The sequence below is a fragment of the Brassica napus genome, chromosome C9, assembly GCF_020379485.1.
Source record: "Brassica napus cultivar Da-Ae chromosome C9, Da-Ae, whole genome shotgun sequence".
Lineage (NCBI taxonomy): Eukaryota > Viridiplantae > Streptophyta > Magnoliopsida > Brassicales > Brassicaceae > Brassica > Brassica napus.
This window is the reverse complement of record NC_063452.1, coordinates 26,161,246-26,180,772: the sequence shown is the minus strand read 5'-3', so window position 1 is coordinate 26,180,772 and position 19,527 is coordinate 26,161,246. Positions and strand designations below refer to the sequence as shown.

The 19,527-nt window shown below is 34.3% G+C and overlaps 3 protein-coding genes across 3 annotated transcripts; 2 read left to right on the top strand and 1 right to left on the bottom strand.

The window, feature by feature from the left end:
* Positions 1-113: 113 nt before the first annotated feature.
* LOC106418276 (50S ribosomal protein L15, chloroplastic) lies at positions 114-1,478 on the top strand. Its single transcript, XM_048768705.1, has 3 exons — positions 114-639; positions 820-971; positions 1,058-1,478. Exons 1-3 carry the CDS (start codon positions 183-185, stop codon positions 1,289-1,291), a joined length of 843 nt encoding a protein of 280 aa, XP_048624662.1. The 5' UTR covers positions 114-182; the 3' UTR covers positions 1,292-1,478.
* A 1,166-nt stretch (positions 1,479-2,644) lies between these two features.
* LOC106417125 lies at positions 2,645-9,755 on the bottom strand. The gene is made up of 5 exons (XM_048767796.1): positions 9,672-9,755; positions 6,073-6,570; positions 5,893-5,969; positions 5,423-5,524; positions 2,645-4,003 (listed from the first exon to the last, which is right to left on the bottom strand). Exons 1-5 carry the CDS (start codon positions 9,753-9,755, stop codon positions 3,916-3,918), a joined length of 849 nt encoding a protein of 282 aa, XP_048623753.1. The 3' UTR covers positions 2,645-3,915.
* Positions 9,756-15,799: 6,044 nt separating this feature from the next.
* LOC111208295 (CLAVATA3/ESR (CLE)-related protein 27-like) lies at positions 15,800-16,481 on the top strand. The gene has a single exon (XM_022707311.2). It carries the CDS (start codon positions 16,011-16,013, stop codon positions 16,287-16,289), a length of 279 nt encoding a protein of 92 aa, XP_022563032.1. The 5' UTR covers positions 15,800-16,010; the 3' UTR covers positions 16,290-16,481.
* The last annotated feature ends 3,046 nt before the right edge of the window (positions 16,482-19,527 follow it).

Genomic DNA, 19,527 nt, shown 5'->3' with positions numbered 1-19,527 from the left:
TTGATTGAAGATCCAGTTCTTGGTTTCAGTAAAACATCAAATAGGCCAAAATTTTGTATGAAAAGCCCAGTAAACAATTGTGTCCAACTTTAAACGTCGCCGTTTCATGAGAGTGATCTCTCTATCTATCGTCATCTTATCCTTGACGCTTTCGAGAAGCTTTTCATCTCTTGTTGCCCTCCATGGCTGTTCCTCTCTCTATCTCATCAAACTCTCTCCTCTCCCGCCAAAATCACCGTCTCTCCTTCCCTTCCACTTCATTCAAGGGAAATGTGAGCGTCTTAGGAGCACACCCATCTCAGATCCTTTCTCTGAAACTCCACTACAATCGTAGAGTTGGAAAACAACAGCAAATCGCGAGACCTCTCGTTGTGCTGAACCAAACCACAGCTGCTACCTCTTCTTCGCCGGGAGCAGTAAGTTCAGAGAGGTTCCGTCTGGATAACCTCGGACCCCAACCTGGTTCGAGAAAGAGGGCGAAGAGAAAGGGTAGAGGTATCTCCGCGGGACAAGGAGCGAGCTGTGGGTTCGGGATGAGAGGGCAGAAGTCACGGTCTGGTCCTGGCATCATGAGAGGTTTCGAAGGAGGACAAACCGCTCTTTATCGCCGTCTTCCCAAACTCAGAGGAATCGCCGGGGGTAAAAGTTTTTCCCTTTGTTTGATATGTCAAAGCATCGAACTTTTGTGTAGACTAAGTGTTCGATGAAATGTCTCAACTAGAAGAGGCTCTGTTTAATTCAAGTTTGTAGTTAGTGTATAGAGAGAGATCTTTCTTGTTTCCTGATGTAATAGACTAATAGTTGCGTTGCTGTGAACAGGTATGCGTGCAGGATTACCTAAGTACGTACCAGTGAATCTCAAAGACATTGAAACTGCTGGGTTTGAAGATGGAGATGAAGTGTCACTAGAGACACTGAAGCAAAAGGGTTTGATCAATCCTTCTGGAAGGGAAAGGAAACTCCCTCTTAAGGTTTGTGTATCTAAACTGCTTTGCTCCTGTGTCGATCCTCATTTTTTTTCTTTATTAAAATGCTTTTGTTTGGTATTGGGTTTCAGATTCTTGGTACTGGAGAACTTAGCGTGAAGCTCTCCTTCAAAGCTCGTGCGTTCTCAACATCAGCAAAGGAGAAACTTGAAGCTTCAGGTTGTACACTCACTGTGTTGCCCGGAAGAAAGAAATGGGTGAAGCCATCTGTTGCTAAGAACCAAGCACGAGCAGATGAATACTTTGCTAAGAAGAGAGCTGCTGCAGCTGAAGCAGCAGCTTCAGAACCTGCAGCTTCTGCTTAATCTTCTTCATTTTCAAGCTCTTCAATGTTGTAAAGCTGCAGAGATAATTTAGCTTTGTCTATGAGAAGCCTTCCTTAATCTACATTTCCTTTTTTTCTCTTATGTATGTTGAAGAACTTTACAGTTTGTTGTATACATTATTTTTCAATCTCCAACAAAATGTTAAGAATAGGTTACTATTCCATGAGTTTCCCCTTGCAAGAGAGCCATCAAGATTCATCTTCATCATCAATGAAAGCTCTTCTTCTTCGGATACCACGTCTTTGAGTTCCAGGCTCTTGTTCCTCAGAAGACTGATTGTTCTCCTCATCTCCAGAGGATGTTCTTGTATCACCTTCATAGCTCTCTCCCCATAGCCTTGAAAGATCTTCTTCTCACACCTACCTGTGACCTAGCTCTAGATGTACCTAACCAGCCTTGAGCCACTAGACTCTGGTCTAAACACGCGGATGAGGAAGAACACTGTAAGCCAACCACCATCATCCAACGACAGACCTCCCTCTTCATTGCTTCTTTTCCTCCAAAAGAAGATTGGATTGTGCTAAGCAAATCCCCTAAATCTCTCTGCCTTTCTAGCCTCCTCCAGCTTCTCCGTCTCTCGGGATCAGCTTCTGATGGCGCCTTACTCCTGGATGTTGGAGCCTTGCGTGCTTTCTTAGATCAGCATATGTTCCACTGAAATCACAAGTTTCTGAAGAACAGCTTCTGTGCTTTGCGTTCATGAAACATCTAGCGGTTTCAACAACTACCCCATTCTTTTATATGTCCACGGCATAACGGGCAAGTAAGCTTTGGTTTAGTCTTTTCCTTGTCTGCCTCTGTTTCTAGAGTCTGAAGCTACACCTTCTGCCTCAGTTGGTGGTAAATTAGTTTCCTCAGGTAAAGATAAAGATGGTGTTTCTTTAGAAGCTTAGCTCGCTGGACACTGTTCATTAGCTGCTTCACTCTTTCCTATGTTTAATAGTAGTGCTGTTCGTTTGGTTGCCGCAGCTTTTTGAGTCTGCCTCTGCCTCTGCATATGTTCGTTTTGGTGTTGTTCGTTTTTCATATGCACGCAGACTCAGACTCAGACTCAGGCGGAGCTTGTTGTTCGTTTCGAAGACGCAGAACATTGACGCAGACGCTGGACGCAGACGCAGGAAATTTGATTTTGTTTATATTTTAATTTTATAAATTTGTAAAATTGTATTTTAAATAAATAAAATGTAGTTTGAATTTGTAAAATTATATTTTAAATAAAAAAATGTAGTTTACATATATTTACATGCATCAAAATATTATATTTAATTGATAATAAATTTTTAGTCAACTATACAAATTTAACAACATTTTTATCATAAATTATAAGCTAAATTAAAGAAAAAATAATATATCAAAATATTTATCACAAAACAAAAGCTAAATAATACATAGTCTTAAATAAATAAAACAAATATTTCAATATCACATAGAAATGATAATCAAAGTTATAAGCAAAGAAAAATCAAGTCACTAACTTAAACATTTAATACGGTAAACGACCTCTACCATATTCATCTGTGATGTTCTTACGCAAAGCTTCTATCGCTCTATCACCGGTCGGCTCATATACAGTATGTCCACCACCACCACCATCATCATCATCTTCTTCTTCATCACCGTCACTATCAGTTTCTTCTCCTTCTGCTTCTCCATCATCATCACTTTGCCATTGTACAAAATCATGATCTTCCCGATGTGAATCACGTATGAAGTTGTGTAGCGCCATCGTCGCTGTCACGAGCTTAATCCACTTGACCAGACCATACTTTGGATGCTTACGATCCAAAATCCTCCATTTTGCTTTCCATACTCCAAATGTCCTCTCAATCACCGATCGCAATCCTGAATGCTTTCGGTTGAACAACTCTCGTGCACTAACATGTGGTCCTCCTCTAGCAAACCAAGATGATATCGCATACTACGATGCGGACCAAGATACCTCGTCCTGGTCGGATATCCCGAGTCAACTAGATAATACTTTCCAGGAGGAGGATGTGGAAAAGAAGCCTCATTCCTCGCAAAATGAGTCAAAACCTTTGTATCATGTGCTCTACCAGGTACACCGAGATATGCATATATGAACTTCATGTCGAAGTTACATATAGCAAGAACATTCATTGTAGGATCTTGCTTTCTACCTTTATATGCTTCTGCATTTTGACTTGGAGGGCGAACCGGCACATGAGTTCCATCGAGTGCTCCAATACAATCTCTGAAATGAGGCCAATACCGATCATCATTCCTCAAAACATGACTTACTCTTCCAAACTCGCCTTCTTGTGGTCTTAGTGTATCATCCGCAAACTTGAGAAGAGCACTCAAAACATCATCAAGCTTCCTTTGGACCGTATCCACTGATCTTTGATACCTTGCAGCAATATCACGCTTAGTCTTATCTTGACCAACAGTCTCGAGAAACATCGCAACAGATTCCTCAAGGTAGACATGGTGAGTCTCTTTCAATCCATATCGCTCTGCTAGCATCTTGCACAAAGCTTCAAAGGTCTTTTGGTTCATTCGAAGAATGTCATAACATTGCTGATCAGATTCACACATAAGTTGTTGAACATGTCACCATCCTGCTCCTCGATCTGTTCTATGACTCAATCTCTCAGTAATAGGCACATCAAACAAACCAAGTTCATCATCATAATCACCATCCTCATCTTCCAACATCCATCTTTCAAGCATCTACAAAACCATATTAAATAAAACCATAAGTCATATAATACACGTGATCTGAACTGAGACATAATGCATATTCGTAAAGACATATCTGAGACATATAAATGACCAATCTGGTCGTTTGCAATCTGGTCGTTTGCAAGACCACAAACATAGTTATCAAGTTCAAGACCACAAAACAGACCTTTAAAACTACACACACGACATGTATATATATTTAACACACACAACATGTATATATATTTAACACAGGCGACATGAGTTCAAGGAACAGACCAATCACACAGACCAATCACATGTTTATATAAGTTAAACCAAAAATTCATTCTCAAAGTGCTGAACCAAAATCAAGACACAAGAAAAGTAAGAAGTGAAGTATTTTCTCAGCTAAGTCATCTGTTCCCAAACATATAAACAAAGACATGATCATAACTGATTTGTATATATAAAACGTAAATCAAGTTCCATATATATATATAAAGGCCACAAAAGGCAGAGCTTGTGGCTGAGTTTCTGTCCCAAATGCTTGAGTCTCTTCTCCTGGCTGAGAATCAGCTTCATCACCATCATCTCCACCCACTCTAGAATTCAAACTTGCTTCTCCATGTTGAGCGCTCCATCCTTCAGCTCCAGTTACAACTACACCACAAAATTCTTCTTCAAACAGATCCATAGTAGCAATCTCTTTGCATATGGATTTTCTAATCCCAGGACACTCCTATATAACAGAAAAAGAAACAGAAGTCAGTAGCAGAAGTAGTAGATCAGATCAGTAGCAGATATAAACAATAGGAGACCACATCTACCATTACAAGTTCTCAGACAGGCTCAGTACAATGACGCAATCACATCTACCATTACAAGTTCTAAAAATCATGTCTAAAAAATACACAGAAGAGAGATAACATGGAAACTTGAATAAATCATGTCTAAAAAAATACACAGAAGAGAGATAAGCGAAACTGACCTTTTCGCGTTCATTCCACCAATCATCTGACATATCAATCCTTCCCATGTCATCAAACCCAAGCCATGTCCTATTCTGAAGCAACTTCTTAAACTTAGTGTATCTCTTCCTACTGGTGTCGTATTTGTTCTTGAAAGGCGGCCAAGTGTCATATCCTTTCTTAAACTTCGCTTCAAAAGCCTCTATGATGTTCATTTTCCCTATTTTATTCATAGATGTACTCGTTCTATTTCCCTTTTTTTTCTCTTCAGCGTAAAGTTGGAAAAAAACCGGGTTTCCTCAGGAGGCCAATTCTAAAACACACCAAAATTAAGAATAAAGCATAAAAAAACAAAGCAAGACACAGACCCTAAAGCATACGACCTAAAGATTCCGTACGACCTAAAGCATAAAACCTAAAGACATAATACGACCATTCCATACATATAACAAGCAAGAGTAGTGTGAGAGAACCTTACATCTTTTGCCATCTTAAAAAGTGAGAGGAACAGCGGTAGAGAGTGAGCTTTAGAGTGTGAGCTTGAGACACACAGACACAGCCTGAGATGCTATGGAGAAGCCTGAGACAAAGCAAACACACAACACATTCATCAAGCTCTACACAGTTTCATCAAAAGACACAAGAAATCATTTTAAAACAATTCAAACTTAATACAGACCAACTCTAAGCATCAATACCAACACTTGTTTATATTTTTCTCAACTAATCAGTAGCAACAGTATTATTATATTTTTCTCAACTTACAAACACAAACGGACATAGCTCAGGACGTAAGCTTTTCAGTTTGTTTAACTATGAGGCAACTTTGCTTGTCCGAGTCATAAATAATAGGCAGAAACACAAGAAGACTAGAGAAGTAGAAAGCCATATATAAAGCAAACACACAACTTCAGATTCTATACGAGGATGATAGCTACAGTGACTAACCTTAAGAAGCTTCGGAGAGCTTGAGAGAAGCTTGAGACAAGAGGCTGAACACAGAACACACTTATTTGCCGTAAATGCTGAAAAAAAAACACACAACACAACATTCATCAACGATGCTTGAAACCAAAATGCTTTAGAACATAGAATTTTTTTTTTTTTTTTTAGAACAGAGGCAATTACCTGAACGAGAAAAGGAAGAGACGGGTTTGGCCGAGCTCGAGATACTATGGAGAAGAGAGATCTTTGAGATGAGATGCCATGGAGAAGAGAGCTTCGAGATGAGATGAGCTGGGTTCGAGATGGAGAGATGGAGAGAAATAGCCGGGTTCGAGATCGAGAGAGAGAGAGAGAGAGAGAGAGAGCTGGGTTCGAGATCGAGAGATGAGAGAGATAGCTGGGTTGGAGATCAAGATTCGAGATGATATGGAGAAGAGAGAGCTTTGAGATGAGATGCCATGGAGAAGAGAGCTTCGAGATGAGATGAGCTGGGTTCGAGATGGAGAGATGGAGAGAGAGAGCCGCGTTCGAGATCGAGAGAGAGAGAGAGAGAGAGAGAGAGAGAGAGAGCTGGGTTCGAGATCGAGAGATGAGAGAGATAGCTGGGTTGAAGATCAAGATGAGAGAGAGAGAGAGAGCTGGAGAAGAGATGCGTCTAGTGGAGAAAGGATGCGTCTGCGTCTATTAGGTTAGGTATTTTTGGTAATTAGTGAATTAGGTTAAGGGCAAAACGGTAAATAGATTAAGTAGACGCGGAATTTAAGTCGCGATCGCTGGTTTTTTGGCGGCTGACGCTGGACGCTGCGTTCGGACGCAGACGCAGACGCAGGTACACGCGTCGATGAAACGAACAAACTTTAATGAAAAACATAGCCGCAGACGCAGACGCCGGACCTGCGTCGATGAAACGAATAGCACTAGTGTAGAAACTTAAACCAAAAAATGTTTTTATGTGCATCTTTTTGGTCTAGTAGTAGTTATTTTTAAACATAATTCAGATGTTTAGTTAAATTTATGTAGGAAATAAAATATTGCACTTTTTTCAATCTATATATATATATTTTTTTTTTTGTATGTGTATATAGTTAAAAACAAATTCATAAAGTCTTATTGTAAACATATGATCCCATCTATCCGAAGCTGCTACTGATAAACCCTCTGCCACAAGGCTGGAGATGTCAATGTCTAGTCTTAGCATATGTGGAAGAGGGAATTTAGCAATCGATGATCAAAAAGTATAGGTTTCAGTGTGAAACTTATTGCAATACAAAAAAAGATGGTCCCTGTGTTGGGTAGGCCTGGGACGGATCGGATATTCGGATAATTTTAAGGTATCCGGATCCGGATCTTTATCCGACGGATCCATAATTTTACTATCCTTATCCGGATCCGGGGTTCTCGGATATTCGGATGTCGGATATCCTTCTAAAAATTGTAATATCCGACGGATATCCGGATCCGGATTTGGATCCTTAAAATAAATAAAAAATAATATCAATATATATAAAATATTAACAATAATTTAAAAATAAAAATATATATAATGTTTTTAATTATTTCTATGTATAATATTCCAAAATTTACATAAAATTTATATATACTATTATAAAAATGAAAGTATATTAAATAAAATTAATTTTTATATACAAATATTACTATTTTTGAAATAGTTATTAATAAAACTTACGGATCCGGATATCCGGACTAAAAAATAAAATATCCGGATCCGGCTTTGACAGATCCAACATTTTACTATCCGGATCCGGATTCGGCCCCTCCGGATATCCTGATTTTCGGATCGGATCCGGATCAAATCTCGGATTCGATCCGGATCTCGGATAAAAGTTCCAGGCCTAGTGTTGGGTATGGATTACGTCCTCCCATGAGGCCTAAAGAATAGTTGATCTGGCCCATAACCATGGAAAAGAGACGCGGCTCGTCGGCTTACGAACCGTTTTGTCGGTTCGACTCAAGACTGCTTTTAGCCGATCGAATGAGCGACTCAAAGCAGTCGATCTGACGGCTTAATACAGCGGCCCGACTACTCGGCCCAACGAGTTAAAAGCTCATCGAAGAAAGGCGAATTAGGTTACCCAAGGACGACTAGTCGACTATATAAAAGCAGGTAGAGACAACGAAAAGGGAATCCGAAATCGACCACACACATTTTCGGCGGCTAGAACTAGGGTTTCATTTCTCTTTCTCGCTGACTTGTATTTCCCGGCGAACTAGTTTTCGCCGACTTGCTTTCTACCGCACATTTCCTTATTCGTAAACTGGCTAAACGCCTTTTGATCTAACAAAACGTCTTTGTTTCGACCCACCGACGAGTTCTCGTCTTTTTTACTAGTTTCCAACCAAACTCGGTTCAAACACCCAACATCATTATTAGATACACTCTTAATATTAAAAATGAGTAGGATTTGTTTAGTTATATACCATTGGCCTATGAAAATACTGATTCTTAAAGAGGAAAATAAAATGTGTTACACTTGTACTACTATATTTTTCTCTTGTCTTTCCAGACCAAAAAAAAAGTTTATTAAGAATCTGTAAGTAAGATTTGGTCGATTGTTCCTGCATAAATATAACCACAATTTCTCATTTACATGATATTTAATATTCTTTTAACTTTGTTTTAGATTAGTTCTGATTAAACTCTGTTTAATAATATCACTAAAATACTTTTGTTTTGGAGTCAAGTAATGATGATGGGATCTTCTCTTTCTGACACGAAGATGAAGAAGGAGAAGAAGGCAAGAAGAAGAGACGAAAGTTAAAGAGCGAAACGAACAAACACAAAACGGCAAAAATCAGCATGATAAAACAAAACCTTTTCCCCAAACTCATCTCAAAGATCCAAACGAACATTTTGTGTCATACTGGAAAACAAAATCAAACGTATTCAATATTTGCTTATGTCACATTATCTTCAGATGTTTTTTCCCAAGAAACAAGACGTTTAGTTATATATATAACATATATTTTTTGGTATTTTAATTTCCTTAACAAGTATATGTATAGTAGTATACAACTATATAGTATACACAAATGAAAATCTTATGTGAGGAAGCGCGTGTGCTCTGTATTTTCTGAGGCTCAAAAACAAATTTTCTCCAAACTCTTTCACCAAAGTCTTTCACCAACAAGCGCTTGTTGCTCCTGCTCCGGCGTCGGGCCAGCGCCGCCGGCGTCGGGCCAGCGCCGCCGGCGTCGGAAGCTTCATTTCTCCTTCATCTATGTTTTACTTTTGCTTCACCATCGTTATCTCACTTCTCTCGACTGTTAGGCGAAGGTCCTGGTTTGAGCTTCTTCAGTCCGGCGAGACTTCCGTGTGCAAGGGAGTCAATATTGTGTCGGTTTTCTCTTTCTGGTTCCGAAGCGAGGTCGTGGCGGTGGTTAAGGGTGGTCGGAGTCGGCGTTTTAGGGTTAAAGAAGTAGATCTCGTTTTCAAATCTTAGATCTACTCTCTGTTTTTGTCGCTCTTTGCGGTGGGTTGCAGGTTCGGCTTCTCCTCAGAGTCTCCGGTCTCTGGTCTTGGTGGAGTCATTCGGCTGCGGGGTGGTCTTTGGTTTGCTTTGCGGTGTCGTGCAGCGAACGGAGTCCAGTCTCCGCTGTCAGGAGAGCTCCGGTGGTTTCCTCTAACACGGAGACGATACATGGGTCAGGTTATGTAGGCGGAGTTGGTAACTTGGCTCAGTGGTATGGCTCGTGTGGGGTCGTGAGTTTCTCTAAGGGTTGTCGTCTATGCCTACTCCGCGTCTGTTTGCTGCCCACATCACCTTGAATCTCCCTGCTTTGTCTCTCTCCAGAACCTCTGGGATCGACGTCGGTCTGGTTCTCGGAGGTGTCTCGTGGTTCGTCATGTTTGCTCCTCTCCATTGTCGGAGATTAGCTTCTCTAGTCTCAAGCTACTGTTGTATGGTTCTCATGCGGCGGCAAGGTGTTGTGAGGTTGAGGACATGTCCTTAGTCTCGGTGTCAGTGCTTGGCTATATCACTCATCCCAGTGCCTAAGTTGCCCATTTGATCATCTTGGGTAGGGTGATTAGCTAGTTTTGTGCAGGTTCAGAGACTGTCTGTTCAGAGTTCAGTGGCAATCTCAACCCGGTCTTTGGCCGTTTGGCGTTTGGGGGTGTTGTACTTCGTGCTCTCTGCTCGTCTCCGGTCTAATAAATGCTCAGTTTAGTTGATGCGGGTGTGCTTGGCCGCTACCGTTACTGTCTGGTTATGTGGGCAGGTGCTATGAAGTCCTCGGCAAGCTGTTCTTAGATGGGTCATTATCTTTAAGAGTGGATTCATCGGGAAAGCCAAAATTACCGGGTTTTGGCTCTAGGTTGAACTTGACTCATCTTTTTGCGCGAGTCTCTTGATCGCGGTTCTGGTTTCTGGGTCTGCCCCTGTTAAAGCTAGTTTGTGTTTAGCTTTAAATTTTGTTTATCTGCTTCTTGTTATCCTTTGTAATTCTGTCAAAAACTAAAACTTGGGAATAATATCTTAAATTTTTTATCAAAAAAAAAAAAATCTTATGCGACAATGCCTTTCACACTATTGTTTTTTTCTGTAAAAAAGCTTTTAGTTTAAAAAAAAGGTACAATATATTATTTGTTAGATCACATAGTTTGGAAAAGTTAGATACATAATGTGAGCAATGAAAGAGCTATAAAAACATAAGCTTTGTACAGCTCTTTAGTTTGCCAAACATAGAAAGATTTTTGTTCGCTTGATTAGATACCTCGACCCCTACGGCCTCGTTTTCCTTTTCCACGAACCGTCAACCATTTCATTCCTTGTGTAACCTTTCACGCTATTTACTTAAATAGATGTATAGGAATGTTAAAAAAAAAAACCTAATATTTTACAAAGAGAAACCTAATATTTTTAAGCCTTGCCAAATAAGAAAGTTAAAAAGGGAAACAAATATCCGTGAGAATTGAAGGAGCCATTAGATTCCCGAAGCCTTTACGAGTTTACGTTGTCTTCTTGCTATGATTTTAAATACATTATCTCTATAGCTAGCCATTTAACCGGTCTAATGTGTCATGCAAGCCAAAATCGTGACCCAGCTTTTTACTTTTCTTACATATCCACATTCATCACAGTTCAGTTCGTAGCATACATGCATGTATGTATATTATCATGGCTGGTCTCCTAAGGTAAAGTTCACAAAGCGCTCTTTTAGGCGCTAAAATTTGTAAAAAAATTATGTAGAAATTTTAGAACATATCATTAAAATTTGTAAAAGAAATTTCATGCTGTAGACGTCTCTGAATACATTGGACCTGGGGGGTGGGGGGTGTATATTCACCTAATTTATCAATTATATTATACGTATAGGTAAAACATATCGCGGGGGGGGGAGGGGGGGGGGGTGTGTATATAAGAATCACCTCATTTATCAATTATTCGAAAGTTAACATATTATACGTATAGGTAAAACATATACAAGGCGACACAATTTTGAAATTCATACAGGGAAGTACGTCAGTGGGTGTACATTAATTGGCTTATTGAAATTTATGTTTTCTCGTGGGTGTACAGATCATCTAAACTGTATATTATATGTAGATTAAGAAACAGAATCTATTTATAAGTATATGTATGTAATTCTTGACAACTCCAACAAGAGACAACTATATTTTAGTAGATGCTCGTACTTAAATGATATATACACGATTACACACCAATAATAGTACTATATAACTATAGTGATTAAATATAGGGGTGGGTACTTCGGTTATTTTCTCGGTTCGGTTCGGTTCGAGTTTGGTTCGGTTTGATTAGTTCGGTTCTAGTATTTTTCTAACTGAAGTAAACCATAGTTAGTCTGGTTCGGTTTGTGTTCGGTTCGATTTATATTCGGTTCGGTTTGGATTCGGTTTGGTTTGTATTCGGTTCGGTTTAACTAGATTCTTCTTAGTTTAATTTTTCTAAGAGAAATTATGTTCTACGACATAAATTATGTAAACATAAACTATGTGAACTAAATTCAATATCAAACTAAAACAAAAACATTTAAAAAGTCACAAAAATATATAAAAATTAAAATAAATGAAAATTAACTAAAGTAAAAAAAAAATCCAACATCATTAGTAATGTCTCTTATATCATTAAAATTAAAAAGGCAGCAATGAATAAAATATTTTAAATAAAATATTTTGATGATTACATATTAGGTTAGAAGAATATATGTTAATGAATAAAAATGGAAAATATGTGGTTTAGTATTAGAATTTTAGTATATTGGTATTACTAACTAGATAAGGCCCGTGCGCTGCAACGGGTTTTATTTGATGTTTTAGTAAAAACATAAAAATAATAAATTATTTTATTATAGATTGAGGATTTTTTTTGATTGCATAAGCTGTGAGATATTTATTTTATAATTACAAACTCATTTACACACATAAATTCCTATTAATATTTGTATTTATAATCATAGTGCATAGGTAAATTGTTATCAACTTTGTATTTAAGGCTAGAGAAAACACTTATACCTAAAAATTTAAACTAAACTCAAGCAAAGTAAAAATTAAAATGAAAAAATTGAAAGCTAAATAAGGTCAATCTAGTTAGTGACAATATTATACGGGAAATTGCTAAAAATATCACATTCTTAATACCACTTTTATTCTCACTTTTAAAAAGAAAAAACACTTATAATCCTAAGGTTAACTAATCTAGACTAAAAATTTAGAATTGAGGGGGTGGGGTAGGTTTTAGGAATATGGAATTTAGGATTCTAATAAATATATAAATAAATAATTATTTGTTTAAATTTTTTTTTATGTTAACTAAATATAGTTAACTCATATAAGTTAACATAAATATATATATGTTAACTAATATCGAGCTTCATAAACTTCATTATTAATTTAAGGATTTTCAATCATATGGCCAAGATTAACCAAGCAACCATCATCATAGCTGAAACTAATAGAAATAATACAAATTAGTATATTAAATTTTCTTCAACTAATTAGAGTTAACTAATAAAATAAACATCCAAATTTTTTTATTAGAATTTAGTTCAAAAGATGCTGATAAAAAAATTACACCTGGATATCTCTTGATAAAAGACTTTCATGATAATAACAGTATTATCATATTTCACAGCGCGATATATATCTTCAAATAGTTCTACTTGTCCAGCTTCTAATGTTGCTTATATTTCAATTTTACTATATAGAATAGAGTTTTTGTAGAAAAAAAAGAAAGAAAAACTGAAATTGTTTAATGGAATTGGATTAATAATTCATAGAGAAAAAGTGCTACAATTATTTAATAGAAAAATACCTCCTTAACAATTAAGTTAGAGTAACTATTTGAACATCAGCTTTTTCATATTATTGATATACCAATTACACATATGTAACAAAAAAAGTTATTTATATATATAAATGCATGAATATTATCATCTAATCAATAGTTTATTGTATCTTTAAGTTGAGGAAAATCTTCATAGTTGAAATCAAATTTTTTTCACAGAGTATTTGAGGTAACGGTTATTTTACAAATATGCAGTTGTTGTTCTGTCAATCACTCTTATCTGAAATTTATGATCGGAGATTTTATAGTTCTTACTGCAATCTTGCACATTATAAATAGAAGATGCCGATGATAATTCCTTCACATAGTTCATCTCCTAGCTTTTCAAGAAGACAATGATGCACACAACCCTGATTGTATTTTCCTATATAATAAAAAATCAATTTGAATAAAAATTTATAAAAGATTTTTTTTTAAATTACCTTTATTAAATATGAGATATTCCTTCCTATAAGTTCATTATTCTTTTTTCAAATTTCTTACCTTTTAATATTTTTAACTGATTTATTGTTAAATAACCTTCTGAATTCATTGTTTCCTTGATAATGCATGATAGCAAATTAAATAACAATTTCAGTTAGAAAATAGTAAATATATTTTTTTAAACATAGTCTTATTGTAAGAAGTGTCTAGTTAACCTTTTTACTAAACCCTGATGACAATCAAAATCATAACAATTGTTGTTGATTTTAAAATTATTATCTAACCCGCATAACCATAATAAACCGTTTATACTGCATTGATCAATCGTTGTTGACGTAACATAATTGACATTGACTTACTATGACAGAATAACCAATTTTATATCGTCTATAGGAACTAACACACATAATTGTGCCAATAACTTACGCACAACAATATCATATTTTACGATAATTATAAAGTTATATAATAAAAAAACGTACCTAATGTTCTTCTTGCATGAGAGAGTTTCTGATTTTAATCAATTATGTTTGGTGACAAAATATAGGAGAGTTTAATCTTATGTATAGATGTGAATAATCGTAATCCTTTCAGTTACGAAAAAAAAGAATAATTGTAATCCTTTTTGGATTCTGATTTCTTAAACATAAAATTTAATATTTAAATAAGAAAGTTTATTATTATAAGGAAATATTTGAAATATTTGTTTTACATTTTTTGTTTAGATTTGAAGAAAAAAAGAAATCTACAATTAAACAGTCTTTAACAATTTTATTTTGTAGAAGATTTTATAAAAAAATAAAAACTATCAAACAAATTTTTACAATTATATTTTCTGTATGATTTTAGAAAACTAAAAATTAGTATTAAGTAAATTATTATACATATTTTTTTTGTTTAAGAATTGTAAAAAGGAAAAAAATTAGAAAAAAAGAAATTATTGTCAACTAAAAACTATCAAATAATATTTTGTTATGATCTTTGTTTAGGATTTTAAAAAAGGAAAATTACTATTAAATAATTCTTGTGTTATTATCTTATTATACTTATATTATTAATTATGATATATTAAGCAATTACGTTTGGTGATAAAATATAGGAGAGTTTAATCTTATATATAGATGTGAATAATTGTAATCCTTTCAGTTACAAAAAAAAAATTGTAATCCTTTTTGGAATATGATTTTTTAAACATAAAATTTACTATTTAAATAATAGTCTATTATTATATGAAAATATTTGAAATACTTATTTTACTTTTTTTTAGATTTGAAGAAGAAAAAAGAAAACTACAATTAAACACTCTTTAACAATTTTTTTTTGTAGAAGATTTTATAAACGGATAATTACTATCAAACTAATTTTCACAATTATATTTTTTTTTATTTTAGAAAAATAAAATTAGTATTAAGTAAATTATTATACATATTTTCTTTTAGGAATTGTAAAAAGGAAAAAAAAATTATAAAAATGAAATTATTGTCAACCAAAAAAACTATCAAATAATCTTTTGCTGTTATCTTTATTTAGTATTTGTAAAATCGATTTTACAAAAAAAAAAAAGTATTAAGTAAATTATTATACATATTTTTTGTTTAGGAATTGTAAAACGGAACAAAAATTAGAAAAAAAAATTATTGTCAACTAAAAACCATCCAATAATTTTTTGCTATTATTATCTTTGTTTAGTATTTAAAAAAAAAAGAAAATTGCTATTAAATAATTCTTTTGTGTTATTATCTTATTATATTTATATTATTAATTATGATAGATTTTAACACATGTCATCATCTTAAATTTTTAATTGCCATGTGTCATCGTCATGTTAATTAGCAACTTTGAAGAACCAAGCTTTATATAATAAGATATTTTTCATTTAAATAATTACAAAAACACATCGGTTTTTCGGAACCGAACCAAACCGAACCATTCGGATTAGAGAAATCTTCAACCGAATGGTTTGAAATAGACTTTAGTTCGGTTTGAATCGGTTTCGGTTCGGTTGGTTCATTTTGACTCGGTTCGGTTCGGTTTTTTTGCCCACCCCTAATTAGATATGTGACGTCTGACGTATGTACTGGTAATAAAACTAGGCAAAGCTAAATTAAGACATTTACAGATCTTGTCTTGTATTTATATATACACATTCACGTGGGCCATCCAAAATTTGCATGAAAGCCACTCTCTCTTCTGAGTTTTTTTCCGAGTCTCTCTCTCTCTCTCTCTCTCTCTCAGCTTCAGAAATAGTTACAGAAGATAGATCTTACCCAAAGAAGAGACACAAAGAGAAGAGAGAGCAAAAAAAAAAGGATGATTAGGTTTAATCAAGAAGACAAGCACAAGCTGTATGTTAGGGTTTAGGTTTGGGATATGACTCATACTCAAATATGGAGAAGGTCCTCTCTATTAATGGTGTTCTTCCTTTATTCTATACTGTATCTCCTTTGTGTAAATTCCCGGATAGGGACAATTCAGGTATTTCAAGAAACGGCGACGATGACCACCTCTCCTGCTCCGGCTAATAAACAAGATCTGATGAAGAAGTACTTTGGCGCCGCCAAATTTACTCCGGTAGATTCTTTAGCCCGAAATGGGATCAGTGACAGTAAAAGAACGGTACCAAGTTGTCCGGATCATCTCCACAACTAGTAGAAGCAGTTTCTTGATATTTTGTTTTATTTTATTTTCTTGTTCCTCTTATATTCATATATATGTAATGAATCAAAAAAGTTCATTTACTCAAAATTCCCACGTTCTTTTTCTTTAATGTAAGAAAAAACGAAGGTATTTTGGAGTTTTTAATCACTAATCAATAAAAAATAGTTATATTTACCAGGTAAATATTGTAGTATTTTTGAGTATTTTTTGAATGAATGTTAAATTTATTCAAGACAGAAAAAACACTTTTGTACAATAGGTGTATCACTGTTTAAAAGGATTAAATTTATAAAACTATTCTAGAAAAAAAAATTCATCTAGTAGCAAACCACACTCCCATAGCTGCCTTCCCCTCTTAGGTCATCTCCAACCCAACTCCAAAACGCTATTTTAGTGTTATTTTGACACAAAAATCTTCTTTAACCCAACACTAAAAATCACATCATTTTAGTGCAATACTATAATTCACTATTCACCACACTAAAACACTATTCACTTCACTAAAATACTATTCACTTAATTTATTAATAAAATAAACAATTAAATAAATGACAAATAAACATAAATACATAAAATATTATAAAATAACTTTTAGTGTGAAGTTTGGTGTTATGGTTGGAGAATAATTTTTTTCGGTGCTGAAATTACACTAAAATAGTGTGATTTTGACACTAAAATAGTGGTATGGGTTGGAGATGCTCTGAGAGGCGATACGATTGCAAACAAGTTTATTGATATACTTGACAAGACGAGTTGCTGCTTGAGGAGCTTCTCCATATTCCTCTCACGCCATATCGAATACAACACAGCTTGAAAAGTGTACCGAATAAGAAATAGGACTGTGCTATCCTGAGTCTTGTCCATCAACAAAACAAGTATCTCGGTCCAGCTATTTGTGTACCTTGCACCAACCAGTTTCGTAGTATTTTGGAGTTCTTAATTCTTTTATAGTTTTCTGATTTTAAAATGTATGTTCTGATCAGGTTCTTCTAGCTACTCGTCACCGCTGATGAGTGATGCCATATACATTTGAAGCGAAATAAATTAATAACTTTTGATTAAAAGTTATAATCAATGTTCTGGTATTATACACACTCATAGGTATTTACAGCATGAGGCGGAGAAGCGAATGAGTTTTTTTTATATATATAATTAATATGTTTCTGCATTCTTATATTTCTTACAAAACCGAGAGATAATATCAGAGCCGGATCTGGATAAAGTCTATTGAAATGTTGGAATTGGTCTCCAAAATTTTAGAAGTTATATACATAGAAATAGAATCATAAGTTCTTTTTCAAAATTATTAATGTTGTTACTAAATGTTTATAATCCCCAAAATTTCAGATTTGGCCATGGATAATATATATTAATAAACAGTGATCATACTTTAAACATTTAGAATAGCTTGGCCCAGGAAAAAAACTTCACAAGATATAGTGATGACTGTTGGGAAACAAAATGCAGTATTGTGCATGGTGAGATGTTTAATAATCGTTAGATCGGTCGACATTTAGGGTCCGAATGGTGACCGCAGATTTGATAATATAAGCGGTGCGGAATTAAAGTGCGGGACGGTTCAACTGCGGTTCGTGTGTTTTGCGGGATAAGTGCGGTTTTGATAAAAAAAAAGAATGCGGTTTTGTGAAAAAGAGTGCTGTTTTGATGTAAAAAACAAATAATGCGAATTTGATAAAATAATAATCTAAAATAAATATATTAATACAACTAAAAATAATTTATTTGTTTAGTTATAGCCTCGTAATACTTTTTTTTTAACTATAGTTGGTGAATAATAATATTTGAATAAGTAAACAAACTTTTAATTATATTAACTAATGATTATTTGTAAATAATTTTAATCATTTAATATATACACATACGTATAACATATACAATACACCAAACAAAAGTTTTAAACTATTTTTTGAAAAAAAAGTTAAAAGATATTAGTATATACTTTCTATGTTATCACAAACATGTGGCTTCGTATGCATTTAAGGTTATATTTGAGGCTCTGAAGCCACATGTTTGTGATAACATAGAAGGTATATACTAATATCTTTTAACTTTTCTTTCAAAAAATAGTTTAAGAGGGTGCTATTGGTTTCTGCATTTTAATAGATTTGTAAATCCAAACTAAATGTAGTGTTATTGGTTCTATTATTCTTAAAATTCACATTCAAATCCATAGTTATTGGTTTTATGATTTTAAAATAAATTTTAGAATCATGTGTTATTCAATAATAAAGATTTGTGTATGGATTTAATTTGAAACTGGATTTGATTGGATTTGTAACTATTTTTAAGAGTAAAATACAAAGGATCAAATATTGGGTTTAACCTTGTTATTTTGGTTGGATTTGTTTAATATTGTTTTTTTTCATTCTTTATAGTTTTGTGTCCCAACAAACATCGGTTGATGCATTACTTCAAATTTTATACATTGTTTTTTGCTCATGTTAAAACCATGCACTAAGCACATGTCCATACAACATATTGTATAATGCATACGATAATGAAAAAGAGATGCAACGACAGATGTATTCCATATGAACGTATCCCCACCAATTGTGTGCGACCAGCTTTTGATGCTTAGCAAAATGAAAAAGAGGCAAGAAAGATGATGAATGGTGGAGAAGATGAAGTCGTCGATAAGTACCGAGAATACTCCGATGAGATTTCTGAAAATATGACAAGTAAATCTGTTTTGTCAGAAATATTTACTTTTGATCCGTTCAAACTTCCGATAACATGGTGAAAAAATAGTTTGATCTGAAATTTCTAAGGAGATGCCGTGAAAAATTTGTTCTGACAATCCATGTTTTTGGAAGTTGCAGTCGGAGAACATAATGTTCTCTTGTAGTACTTTATTTAGGTCTAGTTACAAATCCATTGATTTATAACAATTCATTGATTTGATTTTAAAATACTCATATCAGTAATTCTCAAATCTATTTTATTTGATTTGAAAATCACTCGATTTATGGAAGATTTCTAAATATAAGGAGAATTTATAAATCTACTAAACTACCAGAACCAATAACCCCCACTAAAACTTTTGTTTGGTGTATTGTATATGTTATACGTATGTGTATATATTAAATAATTAAAATTATTTACAAATAATCATTAATTAATATAACTAAAAATTTGTTTACTTATTCAAATATTATTATTCACCAACTATAGTTAAAAAAAAAAGTATTACGAGACTATAACTAAACAA